Source organism: Peromyscus leucopus, chromosome 4 (assembly GCF_004664715.2).
Source record: "Peromyscus leucopus breed LL Stock chromosome 4, UCI_PerLeu_2.1, whole genome shotgun sequence".
NCBI classification, from domain to species: Eukaryota; Metazoa; Chordata; class Mammalia; order Rodentia; family Cricetidae; genus Peromyscus; species Peromyscus leucopus.
In genome coordinates this window covers 148,735,719-148,763,446 of record NC_051066.1, presented here as the reverse complement: position 1 = coordinate 148,763,446, position 27,728 = coordinate 148,735,719, and the positions used below count along the sequence as shown (strand labels likewise).

Here is a 27,728-nt window from a genome sequence, read left to right as displayed (position 1 = left end):
GCTTGCTCCTTACAACAATGTGTCGCAAGGACCCAGAGCTCTCCCCCGAACCTCCTTCACCCGTAGGGTGTGTACAAAAATAAAAGAAAAAAAGTTTGGGTGGGGAGCAGCCTCTAGTGTCTGCTGGGAAATCTCGTTCCTTCAGACCCAATAGCCTGCAGGAGAAAGGCAATCTGTCTCTTTAAGAGGCCTCCGCGGAGGGGCGGGGCCGGCCGGCGTCGCTCCAGCCCGCGCCCTCAGTTAGTCCCGCCTCCTATTTAGTGACAGACAAACACCCCAATGGAAGTAAGACTTTTCAGCTTGACGGCAAAGATGAGCAATAGGAGCCCCGGCCGGCCTGCGCGGGGCGGGGCCCCAGGAGGGCGGGGCGGACGAGGCCAGAGGAGCGGCGGCGGGACACCGGCGCGGAGCTGGGCCTCGGCGGGCGCCGGGTGAGTGTGGGGCGCGCGAGGCCGGGGGCGGAGGGACGGAGCACTGAGGATGGGGGACCTGGGACCGAGGATGGGGTTGAGGCCGAGGGCAGTGGCTGCCTGAGCTCCAAGCCCGGGCACGGCGCTGGCCCGATCATCCCCCTGCCGTCGATACCGGCCCTCTCCTTTCCCTCTCCGCCGCTCTGCTTCGGTCCAGGCCGCTCCTATCAGCTTCTCCCGCAGCGCTGCAATGCCCGGGATGCTCCGAGGCCGGTCTCCATCCTCCCCTCTTTCCGGGCCCTGGAGATCTGGTCCTTCGCCGCCCTCCCTGGACTCAGGCCGCTCCCCGGCCTGGTTAGGTTCCTTCTGCATCCCTCTCTCTGGCCTCCCTCAGAGTCGGTCCCTCGGTTTAGTCTAGTAAACTTTTTTCATTCTCCCGAGTTCTGAGCCTGGTGCCGCACTCTGAATGCTCTGGTGTCTTCCTCACAGTGCTTGTACTTGTAGCTTGCAACTGTTTAAAGTGTGGATTGATGTCTGCTTGCCCCTGCATGTAGGAAGACCGTACCTGATGTTGCTCCATGCACCCATAACATCTCAGCAGGTCAGACACTATAAATATTTACTAAATAAATGAACGAAGGGCGTGGATGTGTCCAGAGGAATGGGACGCAAGCGCAGCCCTTGACATCCCAACTGTGGGGCATGGAAGCCACTTTTGATATGCTCCTGTGTGTCAGGCTGTAGGTTAACCCGGTCTCTCCAAAAGAAAAAGAATGCAAATCACGTTTGTTAATTAAACTTTTCTAACAGTCACATCTCAAGAATGTAAAATAAGCAAGTGAACATAATGTATTAATGTTTTATTTAATATATTTCAGAATATATATTACAGAATCAATGTAAAATCGTGTTGATGAGTTGTTGACTGTGTGTGTGCGCGTGTGTGCGTGTGTGCGCTAACTTCTTGGACTCTGGTGTGCACTTCACACTTGGGACAGCCCTTCTCGCTTCACAGAAGCTCAGCAGCAGCCATTTGTCAAGTGGTCCGTAACCACAAGACTAGGGTGGCTGCCGGTGGCTGTGAAGTGCTCGGTACTGTGTATACATGAGGGTGTTCATGCTGCATTGTGGTCTTTTGAGGAGACTATCATTATTTGCATTTACAGATTAAAAATAGCAAAGTTCCTGAAAGAGCTTACCTGCCCAGATTCATTCTACAGTTTGTGAGCGAAGGAGACAAGGCTAGGGCCTCTATCTGTTGCTCTTTGTGGCAGGCAGATGGTGTGTGTGTGTGTGTGTGTGTGTGTGTGTGTGTGTGTGTGTGATGTTTTCTGAGACAGGATTTCTCTGTGTAGCCCTTGTTGTCCTGGTACTTGCTCTGTAGACCAGGCTAGCCTCTGATTAAAGGCATACATCACCATGCCCATCTTGTTACTCTTGAATCTCATAATTTTTATGCTTTATGCTGCCTCTGAGAGGTGGCAGGAAAGTTTGGGGTGCAGGTTGTGGAGGTCAGACTTAAAAAAAAAATACTTGCACCAATATTTAGCATATTCTAGCATTTTGTCTTCTTAGGTGGCTCCCAATCAAATATAGTTAAGAAAAACCTGTCTTGGGTTTGGAGGTGTGCACCTTTAGACAAAGCACTATGGAGGCTAGGCAGAAGGATCCCTTGAATACAGAAGTTCAGAACCAACCTGGGCATTGTACTGAGACTCCAAATCAAAAGAAAAAGAAAAACCCACAAGGCAAGTCCTCTGATCAAGTCACCATCCCTTAGCCCATCTGCATTAATGCCACCTGGTCCTGGGGTCAGGGGTAGAGAACCTTCCATAGCCTGTAGGATCTCAGAGATGCTGGGGATACTGGACTGGAGTTGCCAGTCAGGGTGAGCTAGTTCAACAGTTGCTCACTGAGTGCTCTCCATGAGGCCAGCCCTGTTCTAGGCCCCTTGAGGTGACTGGACAGTGTAAGCGACAGCCTTCATCTTCAGGATACTCAGGGTGAACTTAGAAAGACAAAACCATATCACATAAGATGACTAGGGTGTGCACAAGAGAGCACATGGTGTGAGAAGACCCAGAATCCCTTGGGTGTCAAAAGTTGCCAAGTGGTGTCTTGGTCCAGCTGCATGATGGGTGTGTCCCTCCCCCCCTCCCAAGAAAACTGAATTTGAACTTCTAGGCAGGGTAGAGCTTCACAGCTTGCTGGGTCCCTGTGTGGAAGCTGCTTGGTTTATTTACTTACCTGCCTGGCTGCTTACAGCACCGAATTCCTCACCCCACTGGGAGTGCTCATTGAGTTGGAGTTGCTAGCACCTATTGGCTGAGTAACCGTTACATGCCTCTCCTGGTGCTGTCCTGCAGTGGGACCAGGACAAGCCTCTGCACTGGGCATAGTAGCAGCAACACCACTTTTTTGTGGGTTTTCCTCCCCCACTGCCCTTACACCTGTTCTCCTGTTTGGCCCACAGAATACCACAGGGTGGCAGGTAGGGCTCCTTAGTGCTGGGATACGTGCCTCCAGGAGGTCTGTCAGTTCACACAGTTGGAATTCTTCTTACTTTGGGCATGCATTATTCCATTTTATGTTCACATAGCTTTTACAAGGAGCAAGGTTGCTTCTAATCCCTGGTTGAACTCTAATAAGGAGGTTGTCAAAGCTGGGATCCAAATGCAGGTCTGGCTGCTCCAGGATGCATGGCCCTCATCACTCAGTGCCACTACTTCATGGGAGGGTCAAGGCTGGAAAACAGTTCATCCCCTGCCTCCACATCTAGTCCAGAGAAACTTAGGCTTGTAGCAGAGCTGTGTGGCAGTCGAGGACTGATCCGGAAATGGAGGCTGGGCTTTTTTTCTTTCTTTCTTTCTTTTTTTTTTTTTTTTTTTGTCCCTAACTGGTGTCCTGGCCTGGCCTTGGCAGTTCTCTTCTTTATGAAATGAGAGGAAAGGCTTGGCCTCATTTTCAGAGAACAATGCTGTGTTCTTGTGGTCTCTATTGAAGGAGTCGGGCCCATAGCCTGGGGCTTCAGGGACAACCCAGGCCACTCTTAGCCTGCCTCACCCTGCCCTATCCACGCTCTTTCTCCTTGTATAACCAATGCTAATCTGTTGGCGAGAAAGTTTTTTTTTTTAATTTTTTTTTAACTTTATGAGTGTTTTGCCTGCAGGTATTTATATCACCATATGTATGCCTATGGAGGCCAGAAGAGGATGTCGATCCCCTAGAACTGGAGTTACAGACAGTTGTTAGCTGCCATGTGGGTGTTGCTTTGAACCCAGGTCCTCTGCAAAAGCAGCCAGTGCTCTTACCAACTGAGCTATCTCTCCAGGCCTGAGAAACAGTTTCTTAAAAGTCATCTATATTTTCTGTCTCAGTTTCTGTTCCCCCTTAAATCTGACCCTTTCTGAATTACTTGTCTGCATAATTATAGTCAGGGATGTGCAAGTTTTGGGAAATGGATACTGCAGTCACTAGTGTTTCATTACTGTTAGAGACAGGCCTGGGGCCTTTTGGGTTGGAATTCTGTGGACATAGCTCTATTCCAGGCATCCTGCTGCAGACTGGGGGGCTGGTAGGTAGGGAGCAGGTGTGCCCTTCAGTGACCCTGTCATCAGGCCGCTTCCCTTCCTAGAGCAGGCTCTCCATCTCAGCCTCCAGTAAAATCACCTGGGGGAGGCTTCGGTGACCCAGCCAGCTACTGGGGTACACAGCCAGTGTGGAGAGCCACTGATCTGGAGCAGTGGCCCTCAACCTGCTGAATGCTGGGACCTCACGTTGTGGTGACCCCCAACCATAAACATTATTCTCATTTTCATATATTCATATAATTTTGCTACTGTAATGAGTCGTAATATAAATATCTGATACGCTGGATGGTCTTAGGCGACTCCTGTGAGAGGGTTGTTTGACCTGCTAAGGGATCGTGACCCACAGGTTGAAAACAGCTGGTCTAGGGTCTTTTTCAGGACCTCATGGTGCTGTGAACCATCCTGGATTTCATCTGAAGGCTGGTCCCAATCCAGAGGGTGTGGGCTGGAGGGGTACTTCCACATTAGCTCTGACTCCTGGGGAGTATGTCATGTGTCTAGTATGTGTCCAGTTACCAGGTCAGAAGCTTCCGAGACAGGATTATGATATCTACAGTCATGAAGGTGTGTAGTGAGGACTAGCAACACACATGTTAGCACCATCACCAGTACCTGAGGATCAGGGATTAGGAACCCACAAAGCAGGGCTTGGGTGTCGGAGCTGATGGACAGCAAAGGTGCGGAGTTGGTATGGTTTTCAAGGGGGCAGGTGAAGGGTTCATGGTTTGCACAGGGATAAGTGTGGACACCACCTTGGAGCTGGCCTCAGTGTGGATGTCCTGATAAGAACAGTAGCCCGCTGTCCTCTAAGAACAGAAGTTCCACAAGGTGGCCGAGGGTGAGCGAGCTCAGGGAGAGCTGCCATACGTTGTCTTTGTGCATGGTGTCTCTGGGCCCCAGCTGGGGAGGCCTGTGTTCAAATGTCAGTACAAAGGAGCTCCCTCTGCTCCTGCGGGTCTGCTGGTCCTGGCCTTCTGTCCTGCGGCATTTCCCCTTCTGCACCTGTGGGCCACACTCAAGTTCCGTGTGCGTAAACTGAGGGAAACTGAGTCACTTCAGATGAAGAGATGACAGGGAGAAGCCTCTACTGAGATAGTGATCTTGATTAAAAAGAGGGTGTGACCTCTAGTTACCTCCTTGGTGTGGCAGCGTTCTCTCACAGGAAACATAAACCAGACTCACCCAGGCCTCCCCCACTCATGGCAAGCAGAACAGAGCAGAAAGTACACAGGGATCCCTACCAGCTGGGGGCAGGGGGAGCTGGGAACCTTCTGGCATCCTCTATCCCCTACACCTCCTGGGAGAGAGTGTCTTTCCCTTCCTATGCTGGGCTCCAGTTCTGCTGGCCAGAGGTTCAGCCTGATGCTTCCCTGCAGGGGTGGTGTACGGAACTTCACGGGCCTTCCCTCACGATGCACCCCTTCCAGAAGCCACTTGGAGACGGTTCCGTTGGAGTGCCTGCACCGACTGTGTCGTTGGAGGCCAGCACTGGTCCTGTCCTCCAGGGCTCTGGATCTGTGTGGACCTCTCTTCTGTGTGCTCCATCATCTCTGTATTTGTGGTGCCTTCAAGGCAGCTGCAGGGGACTGGGGTGTTGCTCAGTCCCAGAGGCTTGTGTAGCTAGCATCCCTGAGGTAGTGAATAAAGAAAGCAGGGGAGGGGGAAGGGTGGAGGGTCATCGGGGCCAGCAAGGGCCGTGGGCTGGGAGTGGGACTCCAGTGCTCTCGTGCTGGACGATTGCTATTGAACTGCGCCCAGTACTGTGAGCGGTGGAGCAAGTAGCTATTTATAGCCCCGAGAATTTCGCAATGTTATTGAATTGCTTCGACCTAATTTCCCACTTCCTTTCTAAAATGAAAATGAAGAGAGTAAGCAGGCACGTGCTAGAGGGCTTCCCTGCAAGGAGATCCTTCATCCCTGAGTGCTCCTTGTCTGGGAAGTCCTCCCTCCTTGTGGTTCTAGGGGGAAGAAAAGATTGTTTTCCCCCAACTAGATTCTCCTGTAAGGCTTGTTCTAAGTTCTGAAAACCGAATTGTGTGAGGATACAGTGTTGCAAGGCTTCCGGACTTGATGGGAACAGTTCCTGCCTCCTGTCTGTTGGGAGCTGGCTCTGGCTTGTAGGAGTGGAAGAAGCCAGAGCCTTGGGTTTCAGTGTACAGAGGTCTTTTCTGCAGGAGAAGCCAGTGAAGAAGTTTGTGGTGGCACAATGTGGGAACAGTACATGCACATGGGGGAATGGAACAAAGGGGAGGGGATGTCCGAACTGGGCTTTGAGGCTTGAATAGGAGCTCTCTGACAGCTAGTAGAAGGGAATTTGCAAAGGTACAGGAGAAATGAGGGAGCTTGACCAGGAAGGGTCTGCCTAGACTGGCCTGAGCACTGCCTGTGGGAGTGTGGAGCACTGCTTTGGGAGTGTGGAGCACCACCTGTGGGAGTGTGGAGCACCGCCTGTGGGAGTGTGGAGCACTGCTTTGGGAGTGTGGAGCACCACCTGTGGGAGGAGTGTGGAGCACCGCCTGTGGGAGTGTGGAGCACTGCTTTGGGAGTGTGGAGCACCACCTGTGGGAGGAGTGTGGAGCACCGCCTGTGGGAGTGTGGAGCATCGCTTTGGGAGTGTGGAGCACCGCTTTGGGAGTGTGGAGCACTGCTTTGGGAGTGTGGAGCACCACCTGTGGGAGTGTGGAGCACCACCTGTGGCAGTGTGGCAGCCTTCTGTAGACCATGGAGGGCCATTTTCTGTTGGACAGGTCTCTGAGCATCTCTGGCTTTTCTTCCAGTGCGTGGACCTGAAGTCTCCCCTGAGTAACTGTGATGGTCACATACAGGCCGCCTTCTTTGATATGGGTTTCTAACACTTGACCACCTGGTGACCAATGGATTGGAGGTGACTGAGGATGCCCTGACTTCCTGTGTATAGAAAGCACACCCCTACAGGTTGGCTGTGTGGTCCAGGTGGCCCAGGCAACAGGAGGATCACAAGTTAGGCCTAGGCAACTTTAGGAGACCACCCTGTCTTCAAATCAAATCAAATAGGATTAAGATAGGGCTGGGGATGCAGAGCCTTCTCCTAGCAAGCTCAGAGCCCTGGCTTAGAACCTCAGTATTCAGTGGAAGAGGCGGAGGGAAGTAGCTGGGGTCTCCCACTGTGTAACTGTTAGCTAATGTTATCCTCGGCAGAGGAAGGGCAGCATGGAGGGAAGACAGGGAACTTGGACGTCACTGTGACCCAGTTCCGATGTACCTCACTTCTCTCTTGCCCCTCCCTCCTGCGTGCCTCCCTCCCTCCCTTCCAGTCGGATGAGTAGGATGGAGGATGAGTTTCTCTGAACTTTGACCGCCTTTCCGATAAAAAAAGAGAATGTTTTCAGGGTTTCTGAGGCATCAGCGATAAAATGACACAGAAGCAATAAGTTATTGGCTGTCCGTACACGAGCATCATGTCTGGGGACCCCGGAGTCACCCTGTGAGCGGGCTGCTGTAAGCAAACCACTCCTCCCTAAGTGGGTTTTGCTCACGGATTTAGCCAGTGTTCGCTAAGTGCCCACTGGGCACATCCGTCACCTCACACCATGGCACCCCTGTCTGTTTTGGCCTCCATTATAGTTTCTTCCAGCTTGGGCCAGTCTTGGTCTTGGACTTCTCCCTTGCAGCGAACAGCAATGCAGGCTAGTGTAAAGGGCTGTACCTGGCAGGATACAGGGACATTTTGTTTAGGAAGTGTCACCGTGGCATCTGGAAAGGGGTCAGGCTTTGCCCGTCTCTTGGGATTTTTCTCATTGCTCGTTTATGGCCTCACGTCCGCTGTGTAGGATGGCTTCCTTTGCGAGGCTCATGGCTTTCCTATGGCTTTGGTTTGTGCAAGCCCTGGCTTGCCCTGACACCCGCCCTGAAGCCGTAAGTTTACTGCTCTCCTGTCTCTTATCCCCCTGCCTCTTTCTTTAGTCAGTGTCTTTCAGGTTCAGAGATGGAATTAGATTTGTTCAACTAAAGCGGGGTTTTCTCTTCTTTCCCTTCAGCTGTGGCGGCTGGGATGTCACCCAGAGCCAATAGTCTGCTTGACTGTGGGGAAGACAGTCGCTGATGACAGGCTTGTTGCTATCCCTCAGGTGACCTGGGTGGCTGGAGATTCTCCTGCTCTATGTAACATGGGTAGAGTTTTGAAATGAATCATTCAGGACCGGCTTTGATAAATGATGTAATAACTAAGTCACTTAGAACCAAAACAAAGTTGTGACGACAACTGAGCTTGTCACCTTCAAAAGGAGTGCTCAGGAAGAAGTTCAGAGAGTATGGTGTGTTTCCCGACGGCAGAATGAGGGTTAACTTCCTTGAAGACCTTTAGAAAGGTCATCCTCATTTGGGCATTTTTATGTTCTGCTTTGGAATCATGGAACTTGCAACGCAAAGGGCACCCAGGACACTTTAGAACTAACACACTCATGCTTCCAGAACAGAAGACAGAGACTTGGGTAAAGACGGATTTGTAGGAGCCATGACAGTTATGAGCTCTGAGTCCACCTGCTTTCTTCAGCAAGGACAGTGTCCCAGCCTGGTGCTCTTTTCAGAGTGCCTGCTACTCCCTGTGTGTGCATGTGCATGTGCATGCATATGTGCTTTTACCCACAGAGCCATCGACCCAGGCCCCACTTACTTTGAAAAGAAAAATCCCGGTTGACAAATGGTCTGGAAAGCTGTACTGTCCACTTCCATTTGTAGGAAGCACAAAAACAGGCCCAGCTTCTTGGCAGTGAAGTCAGCAGGGGCCAGGAGGAGGGCTAGTGCATTGTCTGGGGTGGTACGAGTTGGAGGTTTAGGGAGACTCGTGTGTGCTTCTGTTTTTACAATCTGTGTACGTATGCACGTAGGTGTAGATATGCTTAAGACCCGTGCACATTACATGTCAGTTCTTAGAAGTGGGCTCACCACTGGAGTCTTGCCTCCTGTGACAGCGGTACCTCACCACACCGAGGGATAGCCTGCTCTCAGGCTCACAGCATGCTCTGCCCTGCTGCCCTAGAGCAGCACCTTCCTCCAGAGGTTAGCCTCATGGGGCCAGTTTCCTTTTAGAGGTTTGTGGGCCTAGGCACATGAAACTACACATCAGGTTCTGTCGGGAGCTGCAGGACAGCTGCCCACTGCTCTCTCCTCGGGCCTCATGTACCTGACGAACAGGAATTCAGACCTGCTCGGGAGAGGGGAGAGCTGGCCAGCTCTAAGCTCTGACCGTCTTCCCCACTTACTTGTGGGTCAACTAGAACTTGACCAAGCCTCGCTCTTGTCCTCTTCAAGGCTAGCGCTGTCCTGCCTCTTCCTGAGGGCTGCTGGGAAGCAGAAGTGGACGCACTTCCACACCCTGATGTTTTTTGACAGCTGACTCTTGACACAGCCCACCCCTTAGGAAATGGTCCAGCAAGCTTCCTCCCCTGCCTGGGGGTGTAGAGGACACACTGCGCGAACCCTTTTCACTAGAGAGGTTTGCGCCCACCAGGCTGTGAGAACTGGCATCTGTTGGGGCTGGAAAATTGATAGCACACATGATTAACAGCTTAGCAACAGCGGAGTCGCACACGCCAACAGAGGCAGGCGGTCCCCATTAGCCAGGCATGAACTGCAGGCGAGTGGCTGAACCTTGAGAAGGCAAAAGGTCTTTTTCATTAACAGAGCACCCTCTCCCGAACCTGTAGGCAAGGAGTGTAAATATACATTGAAATAATCCATCAGCAGAGTGACTGCCTTCGTCAGACCTTGGAGAGAGCCTCGGTGCTGCCCAGAATACCACTAAGCCACCAGAGTTGCCTAGGATACCAGTCACATGAGCCCATCTCCCAGACTTGCCCCAGATGATTTATTTCCCTTTATTTTGAAGAGCAGTGGGGGCAGGGCTCAGATGCACTTCCACAGCCCTGCCCTGTAGAGGGAGGGGTCTTTGTGTGAGAGCATCCTCACTGCCTGCTCAGGTTCCTGGCAGCCCTTGCCCTTGGCACTAGGGACCAAAATAGCATTTCCTGTCTCAGTTCTCTTCTCCATTTTCTGAACTCCACGTTATCCCACAGGGAGGAGGCGCCACACTGTGTCCTTTGAAGGGGCAGGAGTGACCACAGTAGGTGGGGGGGAGAGTGGGCCCTGCGACCCTGGGGTCTTCTGAGTGTGACTGCTGAGCAGAAGTGGCCTGGCCCCTTCAGCTAACCACTCAGCCAAGAAAAGACTGTCTCTTCCTCTCTCCTCCCGAGGCCCCAAGATGGGAATTCGCACTCAGTGAGCTCTGCTCCCGCCCAGTCTTGTTGACCCCTCACACTGACTGTCTCACTGGCAGACCTTGCTGCTGCTGCCTGAGCGGCGATGATAGAGAGCTTTGTCCCGTGTCCACGGCTGATTGGAGCTAAGGAGACAGCTGCCCAAGGAGAGGCTGCAGCATGAACTTCAAAACTGCACGCCGCCGAGTTCCATGTGTCACTTTCGATGCCGTCTTCAGCCCTCCCAAGTGGACAGCGAGAATGAAGAGGAAGCACGGTCTGACCTTTGCTTCTGTTTGGCTCTCTCTCCAGGCGGCTGTGTCTGTGTCTTGAAGTCGGGCCCACTGAGAACAATGCCGCCGCCATCGGACATTGTTAAAGTGGCCATTGAATGGCCAGGTGCTAACGCCCAGCTCCTTGAAATCGACCAGGTAATGCTCTTGTGTGATAGTCAGAGCTGTAAGGAGGGTCAGGTGCACAGAGGAGGATGTGTTCAGGCCCCGGAGGCCACTGGCTTCCTAAGGAAGGGCAGCGACAGGAAGGCTGCGCCCTGGGCCTGGACCTCCCGGGGAGGTAGTCACTGTGGCTTGGGAAAGGCTTCTTGCTCACGAGAAGTTGAGTGGTCCTGCGGGCAGCCTCGCATATGGTGAAGAATCTCCTCCCCTCTCTTTCAGAAACGGCCCCTGGCGTCCATCATCAAGGAAGTGTGCGATGGGTAGGTTGAAATGACTTCCTTTCCACAGTGACGGCGAAGGCCGAGGGAGGCTGCCTGGCCCTGGAGGAACTTGTACAGAGGGTGGCCAGTTGGGCTGGGTCCTTGTCATACCAAGGAGAGACAGCTAATGAGGATGTCCCTAGGGCGTCCCGAGATCCTCAGTTACTCTTGGACCCAGGAGTGCCCTTTGGGAGGTCTAGGTAGTATGTGCGACCCACCTCCTCTGTCTGCACCTCCTTCTGTGGTGCTGACCATCACTGATGGGGAAGGGGGACTTTCTCCGGAGCGCTGCCAAAAGCTTTGTTTGGGTTCCACTGTGCTCCAGACGGGCTGGCCAGTCCTGAGCGACTGTTGCGAATCATTTTGTTACTGCTCTCGACAAGCCCAGGAGAGAAGCCAAAGGGTGTACTGTCTTCTTTCTCACAGGTGGTCGCTGCCAAACCCGGAGTACTACACACTCCGCTATGCAGACGGGCCCCAGCTCTATGTCACCGAGCAGGTGAGGACAAAGTAACCAAGGGCAGGGCAAGCTTCGCTTGCACGCGACCTGCCAAGGAGATGGCATTCTCCAGCTTCCTGGCTGGCCGGGGGGCTTCATTTCCTGGTTAAAGAGTTGCCCTTTTGACTCGTGGAGCACACCAGCCTGCTCCCCGATGGCTGAGTGCCTTTTGCTTTTGAGACCCGGAGCTCTTGAGGAGACTCTTGGGATCTCTTTGGAAGGAGCAAGCAGGAGGAGGCCTGGCTGCAGAGCCTCTGTGAGCTACGGTTGTCCCGCAGTCCCCATGGGGAGTATTCCCTAGAAGCCCTGGCCACCAGACTCTGGATGTACAGATGGCAGGGTAGCTGCCTGTCACATCCCCTGCACATTAAGATCCAAGCGAGAACGTGCCTCAGCCATGAAGTGCCTGCTACCCAGCAACGCTTAGGCCTCCTAAGCCGTGACAGTCTAAGAAAACCTTCCCTCCTGCAGAAGTCTTTGGTTCACTGCTGGTTGAATCATCTGCAGATGAGGAGAGACAGTTACACTTTTTTTTTTTGAGACAGGGTTTCTCCATGTAGTTTTGGTGCCTGTTTTGGATCTTGCTCTGTAGACCAGGCTGGCCTCGAACTCACCGAGATCTGCCTGGTTCTGCCTCCCGAGTGCTGGGATTAAAGGTGTGCAGCATTGCTGCTGGATCAGTTACGCTTTTAAAATGATCACCTCCATGCACTGTTTTAATGTTGTCTCTTTGTTTTCTTTGATTCTTTGCTGCCCAGACCCGAAATGACATTAAGAATGGGACAATCTTACAACTGGCCATCTCCCCGGTAGGTATTCCAGTTTAACTAGCACACACCGGTACTTTAGTGGGACCCACTCCGCTGTAGAAGTTTGGAACTACAGAGATTGAGAAGAAACCCTCACCCTCATGGCCTGGCGGACAGCTCATGGGCAAGGGCAGCAGACATCCCCTTGGCATTTGGAGAGAGTCGTTCAGGAACTCAGCATGGGGGTCTCCAGAAAGCTTTTCTGGAGCCTGAGCCTAGAGGGTAAAGCTGGAACTAACCGAAGGAAGAGAAGACATGTTTCCATGTAGAAACCAGGGCTTCAAGGTGTGCTGGGACAGCACTGGTGGCCTAAAGTTACTCATGCAGCTGTCTGTGGGCTCAAACTCCACTAGGAAAGAAAGAGAATCCACAAAGAAAGTGGCGCGTGCTTCCCTTTGAGTGTTAGAAAGGACACATTCACAGGCAGGCAAGGAGGCTGGTGGGGGTGCCCTCTGAGAGGTGGGTAAGGCATTCTCACATCCCAGCAAAGGCAGTGGGGTGATGGGGTGCCCTCTGAGAGGTTGGTAAGGCATTCTCACACCCCAGCAAAGGCAGTGGGGTGATGGGGTGCCCTCTGAGAGGTTGGTAAGGCATTCTCACACCCCAGCAAAGGCAGTGGGGTGATGGGGTGACGGGCATGAGGAAGACTTAAGAGGGAACCTTGGTGAATGTGGCAGAGTGCTGGGTGTGGGGGCAGAGGGGAACTTAAGGGGATCCCCTCATTCTATGCAAGCAACCCTTAAAGGTGACTAAAGGAGGAACCGGAAAGGGAGTAAAAAGCAGGAGCCAGGAGTAGTAGCACAGGCCTGTGATCCCAACATTTGGGAGGGAGAGGCTGGAGGATCATGAGTTCAAACTCATCTTCAGCTATAGGCTGGTCAAGGCCAATCTGAGCTGTAGATTGTACAGACAGTACCTTGTCTCAAAACAACAACAAGAAGGGGTGTGGACGGGGTGGGGTAGTGGTGAGGAAGGATGTGAAGTGACCGGGCAGAGAGTGGGAGAGGGAAGATGTAGCCTGCGGTTGTCCTGAGCACAGAGGGTAGGCGGAGAGCGGGGCAGCCAGAGGTGCAGACTGCCACAGCGCCACAGTGCCGGTTCTGACAGGACAGTGAGCAGCCAGGTATTTTGAGAGACCGTTGGGGGCAGAGTAGAGGAGCTTACGTCTGCTGCTGTGCCGCCGGGGAGCTTAGTCTCAAAGGGTAGTAGAGGGAGGACAGGAACTTGGGAGATGTGGAGTCCAAACGCTTGTGTGAAAAATAGGTAAAACACATTAACGTGTCTCAGAACTTGTTAACTTGGCAAAGAAGTGAAAGCCCCTTGCGTCCAGCCCCTGTTCCCCTTCTCTTGCAGTGTTTCCTGTGTCCATGGATGAGTTCAGGGGCGGGAGGGTGGAGGTGCAGGGAAGGGGTAAGGGTGCCGCCGTGTACATCAGGACTGGGAGGGGGCCTGTGGCAGAGAGGATCACCAGGGCCCAGCCTTTGTCACCCTTGTAGGAAGGAAACTTAAGGCCATGTTCTCTTGTTGAGGGAAGGACCAGCTTGTCTGAGGAGGGACAGGTAGAAGCGTGCCAGGCAGCCTTACCTTGTGTTTCCCTAACTTCTGATTGCATCGGTTCATCCTACCAAAGAACCAAGAGGGAGGCACTCCCCACAGCCCGTTTTACGGACAAGGAGGACTTAGGTTGAGTAGCTTGCCACTTGTGCAGCAGAAGAAGTAGCCAAGCCGGGTTCAGACCCGGGCCTGTGAGGCTCCGCCAGTTTCCCGAGCATCCTGTTCACCTCCCTTCGCTCGTGGAGGAACTTCTCCCCGTAAGAACCTCAACTGCTCCATCTCCCTGCACACACACACTGTGCCCTGCTGATTTCAGGGGACAGACCTCGGAAGTGCAGAGCATGTGATAGACCTCTGTATGAAGTGGAGCAGCGGGCAACAGCCTGGAAAGCTGTCTCTGGAGGGAGAGTGACATTTGGACTGGAAGTTTCTAAGTGTGATGCAGACCAGTGCCCTGCAGACTGTCTCGTGGGCGACCTTTGTCTTCTGCTGTGGGGTTAGGAGGGTTTGCGTGTCACTTGGGTGCAGGCCCCTTTTTGTGACAGAGAGGCAAGGGAGGGGTCGCCGGCCCCACTCCCCAGCCTCTGAAGAACTGGACCCCTGTCGCCTCCCTGACACAGCAGACAGGCAGGCCCAGGGCACTCTGTTCTTCCTGCTCCTTTCCAGAGAGAACATTACGTTCAAAGCAGGGCATGAAGAAAGAGTGAACTGGAGTCTGACGGTGTGGTAGTAAGTTCAGCACGAGGTGTGACGGGTGGCCATGGCAGCAGCGGTTTGCCAGGCTGCAGGGGGCAGGCGTCTTGCTTGGGGAGGACCCATGGCGGGAGGCATCTGTCCTTACCAGCCATCATGTCCATGAAGCTGTCCTAATTGTGACTTCCAGGTCCTCTGTCCTTCACATTTCACCAGCGTGATTCCTTTGGGGCAGGGTGATCTAGAACTTTAGGTCATGCTTGGAATTAGACGGCTCCGTCAGGGCCATCAGGTTAAATTCGCGGGCAGGGCCCTCGGCCTCTACAGATGATGTCAGGTTCCCCTCAGTTGTTTCCGGGGTGGGGCTCGGCTTTCCAGCAGAACCCCTGCAGTCAGGTATCGTCAGCAGGAAGCCCCGTTAGGCCAGCTCTGCTTCTGCAGACTTACACAGCGAGGGGGTATCCCATTCTTCTTTTTCTTTTTTTCTTTTTTCTTTTTGGTAGGAATTTAAAAAAGAAAAAAATCTGTAGACCGGGGCCAGCAACATGGCTCAGTGGGTTAAGGACCAAGAACTGATGGCCTGAGTTCTATCCCTTCCACCTCATGGTGGAAGAAAGAACCTCCCCCTTAACTTATGCTCTGATCACCACACTCAGGGTATGGCATGCACATGCATACACACACAAAAGAAATGTGATTTTAAAAATAAAACAAATCCCTAGGCTAGAGGGAGATAGAAAAGGGAAAGATACAGATAACTACAGATCAGTCTCGGAACGCTGCAATTCTCTTACTGGACCCATAAGCATTGATTTAGCAGTTCCTAAGCCATGTGAAAACCTAACTGCCTGGGGCTCGGCGGCTAGCCCACAGTAGTAACCTGCTGCAGGAGCAGATGGCTTCTCTTTTGTCCCTGGCCTCATAGTCCCGGGCGGCGCGCCAGCTGATGGAAAGGACCCAGTCATCCAGCATGGAGATCCGGCTGGATGCCATGAAGGAGCTGGCTAAGCTCTCAGCCGACGTGACTTTTGCCACTGAGTTCATCAACATGGACGGCATCGTTGTGCTGACGAGGCTCGTGGAGAGCGGAACCAAGCTCCTGTCCCAGTGAGTGTCTCCAAAGTCTTCCGTGGAATTTTGGAGTCCCATGACCTGCAGGGCTCCCGTTCGCACTTCCATGGTGTCGATAAGGAGTCCAAGTCCACACACATGGAGGGTGGGGTCCTGTTGGGGTCCTGCATCTCAGAGTCCGGGGGACTCTCATGGGTGGAGTGACCCAGTACTGTGCCAGGTGAGTAGTCAGAGTAGGGGCCCTGAACGGCAGGAAGGAAGTCGGTGCACAGCAGACCTGATGATTTATGGGAAGTGCTTGGCCTGGTGAGGGTCAGGGGAGAGACGGGAACTGTTGATGATCCTTAGCGACCATGCCTGCCCTCCCTTGTCCCATCCTCTCTCACCCGATGTGCATGCCGCCCTCTGGATGTCACAGGAGGAGCTCAGGACTTGGCACCGCCCCTGGACACCACTACTGCCCTCCAGACTTAGGTGACTGTGGTAGCTGTGCCCTATTTATGATCAGCAGTGAGTGACAGGTGCCCAGGTCTCCAACTAAGCCCGTGAGCCTAAGCAGTCAGGGAGTCAGAAATCTTGCAGGCGACGGATCAGCTCCCAAAACTGTCAGCCAAGCCAAGCAGCTAATCCTAGGTATTTGTTTTAAAGTCTTGGATCCTGCAGCTGCACCAAAACGGAAGCCTCTGGCCACCATTGGGAGAGTGCTGGGCTGCAGCAGACCAGCCTTAGTCTCCTCCTCTCTGAAATGGGCTGACACTCAGCCCCAGTTCTGTGAGCAGAGTTATTACCGCTGGCAGACAGGGCTCTGGCTCGGCACCTGTAGAGTACCATGCCACTGCATGAATGATTAAACCTGTCAGGAGAGACAAAAGGCAGGTGTTTAATCCTTACACTGTGTTATTCTAAGGGCACAGCAGACCTCACCAGCTTGCTCTTACCACAGCCCTGTGAGAGTAATGCTGTGAGACTCACTCAGTCTTCCAGAGGAGGAAGCTAGAGTTGGGGAAGACAAAACAAGCATGGCAGCTGCTTGCACAGAAACCGAAGGCACTTCCACACCTGGGCTGCCTCCCTTGCCCTGGTGCCTCTTGACCTGAAGGGTAACACGAGACATAAGCTCCCGTTGGTGCCCTGGCAAGCGTCAGTTTGACAGAGGCCTTTGTTTTGAGAGATAGCTAACAGACTAACCCAGAGATGAAGCAAGATGGTGAAGACGAGCCTAGGTGCCTGCACCCAGCAGCTTTCCAGTGTAGGTACCTGGGTCACATCTGCCCTGCAGCTGGCTGGGCGCTGCAGGCGCTGACCGCTGCTTCCACAGATTTCCCATGAGTGTTCACTGAGATCTGTCCCTTTTATAGCTGCCTTCACGCTTGTGCTCCCAGGATCTGAATCTCTGTATTTTGTGTGTGTCGCACATGTTTCAGCTACAGTGAGATGCTGGCATTCACCCTGACTGCCTTCTTAGAGCTCATGGACCATGGCATTGTCTCCTGGGACATGGTTTCCATCACCTTTATTAAGCAGGTGAGGTCTCCGACATTCTGTCTGTCTCCTCCCTCTCCCTATAAGCTCTCTGAGCGTGAGGGGAGAGTAGGCGCAGCAGCCTGTGGTCTCTGGCAGGAATCAGCTTTGTAGTCCCTGGGGCTGGATTTTTCATCCTTAAGCAATGATCTTCCCAGGACTCCTGAACGGTTTACACTCTAACAGATGCTCCTCAATTTACTGTAGGTTCTTACTTGATAAACCCACCCCATGTTGGAAATGTCACCAGGTTAAAAATGAACTCACCTCCCTTGGCCTGCTGAACAGCCTCCCGAGCAGCTTGTCGTGCCTCCTTTGTTTGCCCCTGACCACATCCCTGGGAGGTGTGGCTCAGATTCCACAGCCTGCTCTCAAGAGAGGCTTTGTCATTTCCCAGGGAAAGATCTCAATTCACAGTTTGCCTTCTCTCAGGGCCTGCACCAAGGACAGGGCTCAGAGTAGAGCTGGTGGTCAGAGAGGCTGACACAAACCAGCCGGTCATCAGCTCTGAGCTACCCGCTTCCTCAGCTCTTCTGAGTGAAGACGGCATCTCATTTGCAAATGTGCTTCCTTTGTACAAACCTGCCAAGTAGCCTGCCTGGGTTATGAGATGAACTGGAGCAGTCTGCCCTTCCGAGTCTGCCCTCTTTTCTGCCACCAGAAGGGGCAGTCTCAGCTCAGAACACTGAACAAAAACCAGTGGATGCTCTGTTGTCTGTTGACTAGCAGTTTACATCTTTGGCTTGAACCATTGAGAACTTGCCAAGGTTAGAAACTTGTGGTGTATGGAGGGAATTGGGAAGAGGGGTTTGGCTAAAGGACTCTTCCAAGTCTGATGTCTAACTCTGTAGGGAGCTGGAAGAGCAGGTAAAGATAAGATCCAAGGATCAATAGAGTAGGTCCACCTCAGGTTGAACCCTTATTCTGAAAAGGATTAAGTTGTTAAACATTTTGAAGAAACACAATTGAACGGATACTGTCACTTAAGATGGCAGCATCCATGCTGAGGGATCCTGGTCCTTTGGCCAGGGCACTCATAATCAGATGTTAGGATCGACCTGGCCCCTGTTACCCACAGAGAGGCAGTATGCTGAGAAGAGAGCATTGGGTTTCCAAGCTTACCATCCAGTGTGCCTCTCCCTGGGTCTAGATTGCAGGGTACGTGAGCCAGCCGATGGTCGATGTGTCCATCCTTCAGCGGTCCCTGGCCATCCTAGAGAGCATGGTACTAAACAGCCAGAGCCTGTACCAGAAGATAGCAGAGGAAATCACCGTGGGACAGCTCATCTCCCACCTGCAAGTGTGAGTAGGCCCCGCCCTCCTCTGCCTTAGAGTTCTGCCCAGCCCTGCACTCCCTCAGCACCTCCTCCTCCTCTGTGGGAATTCTTCTCATAGTTCAGACCCCAGCTGCCAGGCAGGCTTAGACACGCCCTCTTCTGTGGGACTGATAGTCTTGATTGTACCCATGACAATGATGTTTGTGTAGAATGCTGTATTTTATTACATGTTGCCCATCTGAAGTTCTGAGCTCCCTGGGAACAAGAACTCAGCCATTTTTGAACCCCCTTTCTGATTTAAGGGGGGGCTTGGGTGGTCATTTGCTATGGTGGCAACAGTGTGGTGGGGTAACGTCAAAAGTTTGGGCTCCATGTGAGTTTGGGATGCCAGCTCAGATCCAGGCTTTGTGGCATGCCGGGGCTTGGCCTTGAACTCCCTGCTTGAGTCTTTGGCCTCGGTTCCCTCATCTCCGGATGTGTGTGTCATCTCCACCTTCCATACCTGTGTGCATCAAAGAAGTTTAAGAGCTAGCATGCTGCTGGCCAGCCCAGATTGATACCTAACCCGAAGTCGGGGTTTTAGTTTGCTTTTTTTTAACAAGCTTACCTTATCAGGACACGTATTTAGCCTGTAATAAACCAAGTGACACACAGGCACCACCGTGAGCCAGTGTTCATGATTGTAGGGGCCAGACTTGCCCAAAGGAGGGTGATGACACTGATTGACACCGATTCTCGCTCCTTCCTGCTTGTTAGACTTGAATGGAACGGGGCTAGATCCCCTGTGGGGCCCTGAGGATGTACATCTAGGATAGTCTCCCAGACGCAAGGCAGACACAGCTTCACCCAGGACCGCCAGCCCAGGGATGGCCCCACCCACAATGGGCTGGGCCCTCCCATCAATCACTAATGAAGAAAATGCCCTACAGTCTTGCCTACGACCTCATCTTATGGAGGCATTCTCTCAGTTGAAGTTCCTCCGCTCAGATGACTCTAGCCTGTGTCAAGTTGACATAAAATTGGCCAGCACAACTGACCTCTTGTCAACCTGACTCACAAACACATCATTACTATAAAACCAGAACCTTTCCCCAAGATCTCACATTAATAAAGACATCACAATATAAAACACTTTACAAACTTAAGAAGTCCCACAGCCTTACAAAATTCAAACTTTAGAAGTTGTCTCTTTAAAAATATGGTCTCTATTAAAATCCAAAGTCTCTGAAAATCTCTTAAATCTTTTTTTTTTTTTCTTTTTTAAGTTTAAAGTCTCTCAACTGGGCTCCTGTAAAATCAAAAATAAATACTTTCTTACTTCAAGAGAGAAGAACCAGGGCACATTCACAATCTGAACAAAGCAAAACCAAACTTCAACTGTAAATAACTCATGATCTCTTCTGAGGGGCTTGGGTCAGCTCCCTGGCTCCACCCCTGCAGCACACAGCTTGTCCTCTCGGCTCCAGCTGCTCCCCTCCACTGCTGCTGCTGTTCTGGGTGGTCAGTCCATGGTGCTGGCGTCTCTAACGTACTGGGGTCTTTCTTCTGCTGACACTGGGCTGCATTCTCACCAATAGCCTTCATAGGCTCTCCTCATGGTGCCAGGCCTCAACTTCTCCACATGAGCCCTTCAGTCCTGGGCACCACTACCACTGAGGCTGCACCTTTACCGATGGCCTCTCCTGGCCTCTCACAGTGCCAAGCCTCAGCTGCTCTCCGTGACCCCTTCATGCCTTCAAAACCGGTACCACCTGGGTGACTCTTACACATTACCAAGTCCTGCTGTCAGCATGCGGTAGAACCTTGGCCACCTCTGGAACACAGCTTCTCTGTGCTCTCCAGAAACACTTCCCAGAAGAGTTCACCTCAGTGATGCTGTTCTCTTCTTAATCATTGCTAATTTATCAGCTCCAGCAGACCAGCATCAAGTGTCCCAATAAAGCAAAGGTTACACTTCAGTGGTGCTGGTCTCTTATTAATCACAGCAGATTCTTCAGCTCCAGCTGAGCAGAATCACAGAGTCTTAACACAAATGGGCTGGTAGAGCTTTAGCTTCCCTCTGAAATTTCACAAGCCAGGCCGTCATCCTCTGCATTTCTCTCAACATTCTTACCTTCCAAGCTCCCACAGAACAGCTCACCAAGCTTTGAACACTCAATGGCTTTTCTAGCCCAAAGTTCTAAAATCCTTCCACAATCCTCCCAGAAATACATGGACAAGTCTACCACAGCAGTACTCCACTCCTGGGACCAATTTCTGTCCTAATTAGGGTCACTCTTGCAGTGATAAGCACCGTGACCAAAAGCAGGTTGGGGAGTAGAGGGTTTATTCGGCTTATGCTTCCACATCACTGTTCATCAGTAAAGGAAGTCAGGACAGGAACTCAAACAGGGCAGGATCCTGGAGGCAGGAGCTGATGCAGAGGCCTTGGAGAGCTGCTGCTTACTGGCTTGGTCCTCCTGGCTTGCTCAGCCTGCTTTTATAATGAACACAGGACACTACCCCAGAGATGGCCCCACCCACAATGGGCTGACTCCTCCCACATCAATCACTAACTAAGAAAATGATCCACAGGTTTGCTTAGATCCCCATATTCTCAATTGAGGTCCCTCTCATGAGCTTTGCTTGTGTCAAGTTGATGTAAAAGTGGCCAGCACAGTCCAGTAGCACCCCTAACCCATTTCCCCGTTAATCTAGGATGCACGTGACCACTTTGTGCACTGATCTCACCTTGTCACTGTTTTGGGAGGAGGGGCAGGCTCATGCTGTCCAGGCTGGCCCTGAACTCATGATCCTCTTCCATCTCTCCCATTTTGGACTTGGAGGTGTGTACCAGCTCCCCTGGCTTCACCTTGTCACTTCTAAAGGGTTCCTCAACCCCAGCTTTCACACTTGAAGAGCCCGGGTGGAAGGAGCTCACAGACTCTGGATAGGGATTTCTTGGGTCCTGGTGACCTTGCTCCTCTCTCTTCTCTGAATTGGAGGTGACCTCAGCTGCCTCCTGAGAACAGTAGAGAATTGTGACATTTCTTAGGCTTCCTCATGAATATTTAGTCCACACTGTCACCAGTGTACATATGCTCAGCAAGGGACCTTCCTGACCAGGAAGCTGTTGGCCCTCTGGAGGAAGCCACAGGAGGCACCCACAATGTGGCAGAGGGGAAGCCTTAAGCCAGCATTATAAGATTCTGGGGAAATGCTTGTGGTTGTTTTATTTACTTAAGATAAACTCGTAGTCAAAACTTTGAAAATATGGAAAAACATGAATAGTACATTATTTGCTTATTATCCCACTCCAGACAGAACTACTGCTAAACACTAAGTTGAATGTCTGTATAGTCTTTTCCTTTGCATATTTTCGTCAAAATTTAGATCTTGATATGTACCTGATATGTACTTTCCTCTGAAGCATCAGAAAGTAAATATGCACTCTGATATGTACCTATGTTGTTACTTCTTTTTCTGACTGAATAATACATCTTGAACATTTTCCCATATCAAGATCTTTTACAAGGATACTGCTAACCCTGTTCTGCATCCCAGATGCCTGTGGAAACCAGTACCAACTGAGCTTTCCTCTCCTTGAGAAGGTCACACGCAGTCAGCTAGATACTCACTGTACCATATCTGGGCTTCACAGATACTCCAAGCCCATCCCTGAGTCCCAGGTTAATAATCTTCACCCCAAAGCATGATTTTTTAGGAGGCCCTTAGGAGTCTCGCATATTAAACAGCCCCCAGTGAGAGCATTTGGATTACTTAACATTCTTGTCTTTTTAATAGGACTCTAGTGTAACAGCTTGTCAATAAATCATGCACAGCTTTCTGATTACTTCTTGGATAAATCCCTCCTGTGAATCACGGGGTCAAGTGTGTGCCTGCTCGAAATGCTTTCCTGACTTAGCCCCAGGTCCTTGTTTGATCGCAGTCTGAGTGTTTTAAGCTGTCTGTGAACATTGTCCTCTTGCTCTTCAGTTCTGATCCTTCTGCCTCTGTCTCTGTTGACACAGCTCCAACCAGGAGATCCAGACCTACGCCATCGCTCTGATTAACGCGCTGTTCCTGAAGGCCCCTGAAGACAAGCGACAGGTCTGTACCTGCCTTTCCAACCTTTCCTCCTGAGCTCTTCTAAGAGAACACCACAGTGCCAGCTCTTCGGGTCAAAGAGAGAGCTGTGCTCCCAAGAGTCCCTTCCCAGCCTTCCTGGCCAGAGCCCAGTAGGGTGTTTTTGCTAAGGAAGCCCCAGGAAAGAACTGGGGAGGGGGGCTTATGCTTCCAGGATCAGAGCAGAGTTCTGAAGGGGTTTCCTCTGAAGCATCAGTTTTTTACTTCTTATGGCAACCCTCCGAGCTCGGCTCTTGAGGCCAAAGGCAGCTCCAGGTAGGAGGTAACCAGTGGTACAGCTGTCTTCCAGTCAGAGTGTTTACACAAACAACACACACACTAGGCCTTTAGTTTGCTAATCCCTGGGTTAGAGGACCAAGAAGAGGGAAGGGGAGACCCTCTGACTGCCATGGGACTAAGTACCAAGTTGTTCCTCCTCAGCCTCCTTCTCCGTCACCAGCTGTGTGGTGCATGCAGTCATGACAGGCTCTTCCTTGTCCCATCTTTAGTTGCTTACTGTGACTGTGGGAGTGACAGCATCTGCCCTGAGCACTCACTCACGGTGATGCCATTAGTCACAAGAGACCCCTGTTTTATAGTGCGAGACCTGGAAGCTGGTTAAGGAGGACCTGGGCAGAGTGCTTGTCCTTCCTCTGGCTAGGCACGTGTATCAGCCTTCCAAGTCTGAGTGCCTCTTTTTGTGAAATGAAAGGACAGACTTAAACAAGCTCTAAGCACCTTCTAATCCTAACGTACCAGATGTCTGGTAAAAACGCACAGAGTGTGCAGAAGTAAGGCTTTCTAATTCTCTGTCACTATCGTGGGCCCACTAAATGAAGTTCAAGTGGGGTCATGCACCAGGCTCTCGGGAGTTCCTTTACTAGAGGGTCTGTCTAGTAGACGACCATCCAGGGTCTGTCTGTCCTGTCTGTCTAGACGGTGTGGCTCTGTGACCATCTCCCTTCCTGTCGTGTTAACCATAAGCCGAAAGCTCACCCTGTCTGCTTCTCTGTGCTTTTTGCTTTTCTGCTGGCAGGACAAGCATCTTAACCCTCTAGACCTGCCCGTCACTGTAAGTAGCACCGCTGTTGAAGAGGGCCTGGCTCTTCCTGGTGGGGAGGTCAAAGCTGGACAGGAAGCATATGGGCTGGACTGGCTGCTCAGGGAACCAAGCCCTGGAAAGGTGGCATATGTCTGTTTACTGGAATGTAGAAAGGCACTGTAGGTGAGAGTCATAGGAGGACTGAGGGATGCCCGCTCTGGGAGAGTGGCCAGACATTCCCTCAGGATACCTTTGTGTGAGTCTGGAATTAGCTTGGAATCAGATGCAGAAACAGCCTGACTTTCTCCCATATGATCCCAAGAATGTGTCACCTCCTGGCTGCCAAAGCCAGAGTGGGGGTAAATCTGAACTCTTCCTAGATAGATAATGAGAAGGCTTAGACAGTTTACAAAAGGGTGTTTGAGTGACGAGATGGCCTGGCTCTGCAGAGGACCCAGGTTCAGTTCCCAGCACCCACGTGGAGGTTCACAATCGTTTCTAACTCTGGTTCCGGGGATCTGACACCCTCTTCCAGCCTCCTCAGATACTGCCCACGTGGACACACACAGTCAAAACTCCCATGCACAAATTTTTAAGATTAAAAAGAATTTTGGTGCTTATTCTTGGGTAGAGGGAGCTTTGGAAAGGCTCCCTGAAGGACCTGAAGGAGGGTGTGATCCCCACACCAGCCCCAAGGAGAAGCTTGTCAAGTCTGCTGGTAGGTGTCTGTAGTCTTTCCTGACATCTTGTGGCTACCAGAGAAGCTTCTAGGCACCATCCTCTGCTAGCCAGGTTATGCTCGGGTCTCACAGTAAGCCTGGATGCTCCTGGTCAGACATGGGGGACGTGGACAAAGGCTTAGAAACAGGAGGGAACACACAGGAGAGCAGCAGCCCCCTCACGCCCACTGACTTACAGACGTCCATAAAGGTAACCAAGGCAGCAGTTTAAAGGGAGTCTCTAATTAACATCACTAAGACATAAGGCTGACTTTGGAAGGAAGAGACTGAGAATTTGAGAAAAGCTGTGAGAATATCAGAAGCATCCCCATATGGGACCATTTTGTTTAGGTGACATTTCAACAGCTCCTCAGGGTGACAGTGTCATGGCAGAGTGAGCCCCAGCAAGCTTGGGAGGAGCTTGAATGGCAATCCTTGTAGTCCCTTGTGTGTCTTTTTAAAAGATGGTCAAAATGATGCTGATGGGCCCTTAAAAATCTCCGTGGAGGACTCACCTCTTAGAACACTTTACTGTCTGGATACTTCATAGATAAAATGTTACTGTCAAAGTCTCAGCTGAATGTGATGGGGAAGGTGAGGCCACTGTGAAAGATTATCCAAAGGCACACAGCATGGCACTCTCTAAAGCAGCCACAAGGGACCAGGCATTTGTGCGGGTCAAGGCCCTGGTCTCAAAGTAGTCTGCTGCCCAGGGTTCTGCAGCTGTGGCCATCTGCCTGGAACGGTGCGTGTACTGCTGTGTGCTCCGCCTGCAGTGTCCATCACCAGCATCCTTGTCTCATGTGTCTTGTCCTCAAGAGTCCCCTGTGAAGATGTGCAGCTTACTGTGCCCGTTCGAAGGGAAACTGTCTGAGTTCATTTGCACTCATGGAAAGAAGCAGGGAAAATTTTAGAGTAAGATAAGTGTGATGGTCTGTGGATTTCTTCACTTTTCAACTGAAAGGAAAGCATTCAAGGCTGTGAGGACACAGTCCCCCGACAGCAGTCACAGGTACACCTGCCTTACCATGCGTCTCTTGATTTCCCTCCCTAGGACATGGCCAATGCCTTTGCGCAGAAGCACCTTCGGTCCATAATCCTGAATGTGAGTTCCTGGGGACTGCCTTCTGTTAATGCTTGTTACTGTTGCTGGTAGCTGTCACCATTCCAGTGGGGGAGGCTGTGATTATTGCCACTGAGGGTGCGGGGCACAGAGCAGGCTTCCTGGTATTACCTGTTACGGTGCTGGGTGCTTCTGAAACCTGAGCTTTTTCTTGGACTCCTGAGCCAAGCTGCCTCTGAGAAGCCATCCTGTTTAGTTAGGGATTCTGTTGCTGTGAAGAGACACTATGGCCACCGTACCTCTTATAAAGGAAAACATGTAATTGAGGTGGTGTCTTACAGTTTCCGAGTCTAGTCTGTTATCATCATGGCAGGAGCAGGGTGGGGTGCAGGCAGACATGGTGCTGCAGAAGGAGCTGCTACATGTTGATATGCAGGCAACAGGAAGTAGACTGTCTCAATGGGCGTGGCTTGAGCATATATGAGACTTCAAAGCCCACCTCCACAGTGACACACTTCCCCCATCAAGGCCACACCTCCTAATAGTGCCGCTTCCTTTGGGGTCCATTTTCTTTCAAACTGCCACACATCCCCACTGCTCCCAAGAGATTGCAGCCCTTCTAGGGAGAAAAGGTGAACGCCATCTCTGCTGCTTGTTACGACTTCAAAACTGGTAAGCACAAAAAAAGGAGAGCCAGCAACAGCTCAGAAATTCAGACACCTGAAGCATACAGGCGCTGACAGATGAGGGGGTGGACCTGCTCTCAACCTCGTGCTCTGGTAGGAGAGGTGGGTCCAGCACAGCCGTGGCCAGGAAAAGGGCTTTGCAGGGGAGGGGTCAGGAAACCTTTCAAGGAGCTACAAATGTCAGGCACACAAGCAAAACACCCAGCCTGACCACAGAGACCAGCAGGACAGGGGTGGAGCAAGGGGCAGGTCCGTGCTGAGCGCCTGGTCAGGTCAGGCTTTAGTCGCCCTCCCCAGCATGGCTGAGATTCAAGATGGTGGGGGAGGTACGGCTGGATTCTAGGTCACCACAGACCATGCTTTTACATGCACTTACTGAGGTCTTCACTCTGTTACCGTGGTGGTGACGTGGGCTATAGGAAGTGGGAACAGGAGCCAAGATCTGGGCTAAAAGGAAGAGAGTTTATTAGTTGTCAAAAACAAAGGAAAACTCAGAGACGTCAATGAAGGTAATAAACGAAACATCGGAGTCGAGCATAAAAGATTTGGTGCTGACGGTGGGCTTTAGCCATTTTCCAGTTTGCTTTGATCCTGAGCAGCTGACCTCGAATCCCTGGGCTTTGATTTGCTCAGCTGGGTACGAGGACTGAAGGCGCTAATGTGTAGACCATGCCTGGCAGGGTGCATGAGAGAGAGAGAGAGAGAGAGAGAGAGAGAGAGAGAGAGAGAGAGAAGAGTATTGACAGAGCTCCAAAAGAGAGCTCTGGGCAAACCTGCAGAGTCCACTGGCTTTACCTTTCATGACCGGGTCCCCAGGTCACTGCAACCCCTGCTCCCAGCAAATGCTTGAAACGCTGCCCCTACAGTGTGGAGAGTGCATAGGCTGCTGTGCATTGTTGTGGGCACACCAGAACAGCTGCCTAGGTACCCCCTCTTCGTGCAGGTGTGGGGAGGCACTTCTAGGGAAAATCTACCATGGCTGAGGCTTAGCTTGATGGATCAGAAGAGAGTCCCACAGAGTAGGCAGCTGAGCATCAGGACTTAACTGATTGGCTAGGCAGTGGAGAAGCATACTCTGAGTGACTCCAAAGAGCTGCGGCCATTGCTGGGAGAGTAATGAGAGGTGAGCAAAACCCAAGAGCACATTGATGTTCACCTCTCTTCATAGCCGTCTTCTGAATGAGGGAGAGGGTGAGGAGGAAGGACTAGAGATGGACATATAGGGAGGTAGGGAGAGGGAGCAGTCAGGGAGGAAATTGGGAGCGACAGAGAGGAGACAGAGAGGATACAAGAAGCTGGGTGGCAGAGCCCCTGGCTATAAGATCGAAGGAGGAGGGCATGGCCTTGGGGCCTGAGAGGATACCCGAGCTTCAGCTAGTAAGAGACATGCTGGAGAGATGGAGAGGGCCTGTGTCAGCAGGAGTTGGAAGGCAGGAGGCATCCCAGTTCTGTTTTGAGGGCGGCCGGGCAGGTCTGGCTCCACACGCATTCTGCTTCCGGAAGTTCTGTCCTGAGATGCTGCTGGGAAGGACCAGGGGCCAGAATGTATGACTTTGATTTCAGTGGGATTCATCCCACTGTATATGGCTTTGGTGTCTGGACTGGGCAGCAGAGATGTAGAAAAAGCAGACTGCCTGAGTCTACAGCTGAGGATGAGGCCTGGGATAGGCCCAGCTAGGGGAAATAGAACTCAAGCCTGGTGTGGACTTTGAGATGCTCCATCAGCAGTGTTAAGGGAATGG

The 27,728-nt window shown here is 51.8% G+C and overlaps 1 protein-coding gene across 3 annotated transcripts in view; it reads left to right on the top strand.

Annotated features, from left to right (window-relative positions):
- Nucleotides 1–361: 361 nt before the first annotated feature.
- Elmo2 (engulfment and cell motility 2) overlaps nucleotides 362–27,728 on the top strand; it is a 39,268-nt gene continuing 11,901 nt past the window's right edge. For 2 of the 3 annotated variants that reach the window (XM_028868490.2, XM_037205544.1), the window contains exons 1-10: nucleotides 362–431; nucleotides 10,546–10,664; nucleotides 10,908–10,948; nucleotides 11,375–11,447; nucleotides 12,206–12,256; nucleotides 15,429–15,610; nucleotides 16,999–17,098; nucleotides 18,246–18,397; nucleotides 22,383–22,461; nucleotides 25,292–25,342. In XM_028868490.2, coding sequence (XP_028724323.1) covers nucleotides 10,587–10,664; nucleotides 10,908–10,948; nucleotides 11,375–11,447; nucleotides 12,206–12,256; nucleotides 15,429–15,610; nucleotides 16,999–17,098; nucleotides 18,246–18,397; nucleotides 22,383–22,461; nucleotides 25,292–25,342 — 807 coding nt within the window. In that variant the 5' untranslated portion in view covers nucleotides 362–431; nucleotides 10,546–10,586. Of the gene's footprint in view, nucleotides 432–10,545; nucleotides 10,665–10,907; nucleotides 10,949–11,374; nucleotides 11,448–12,205; nucleotides 12,257–15,428; nucleotides 15,611–16,998; nucleotides 17,099–18,245; nucleotides 18,398–22,382; nucleotides 22,462–23,512; nucleotides 23,549–25,291; nucleotides 25,343–27,728 lie in introns of all 3 variants that reach the window. The other variant, XM_037205545.1, reaches the window with a different exon arrangement.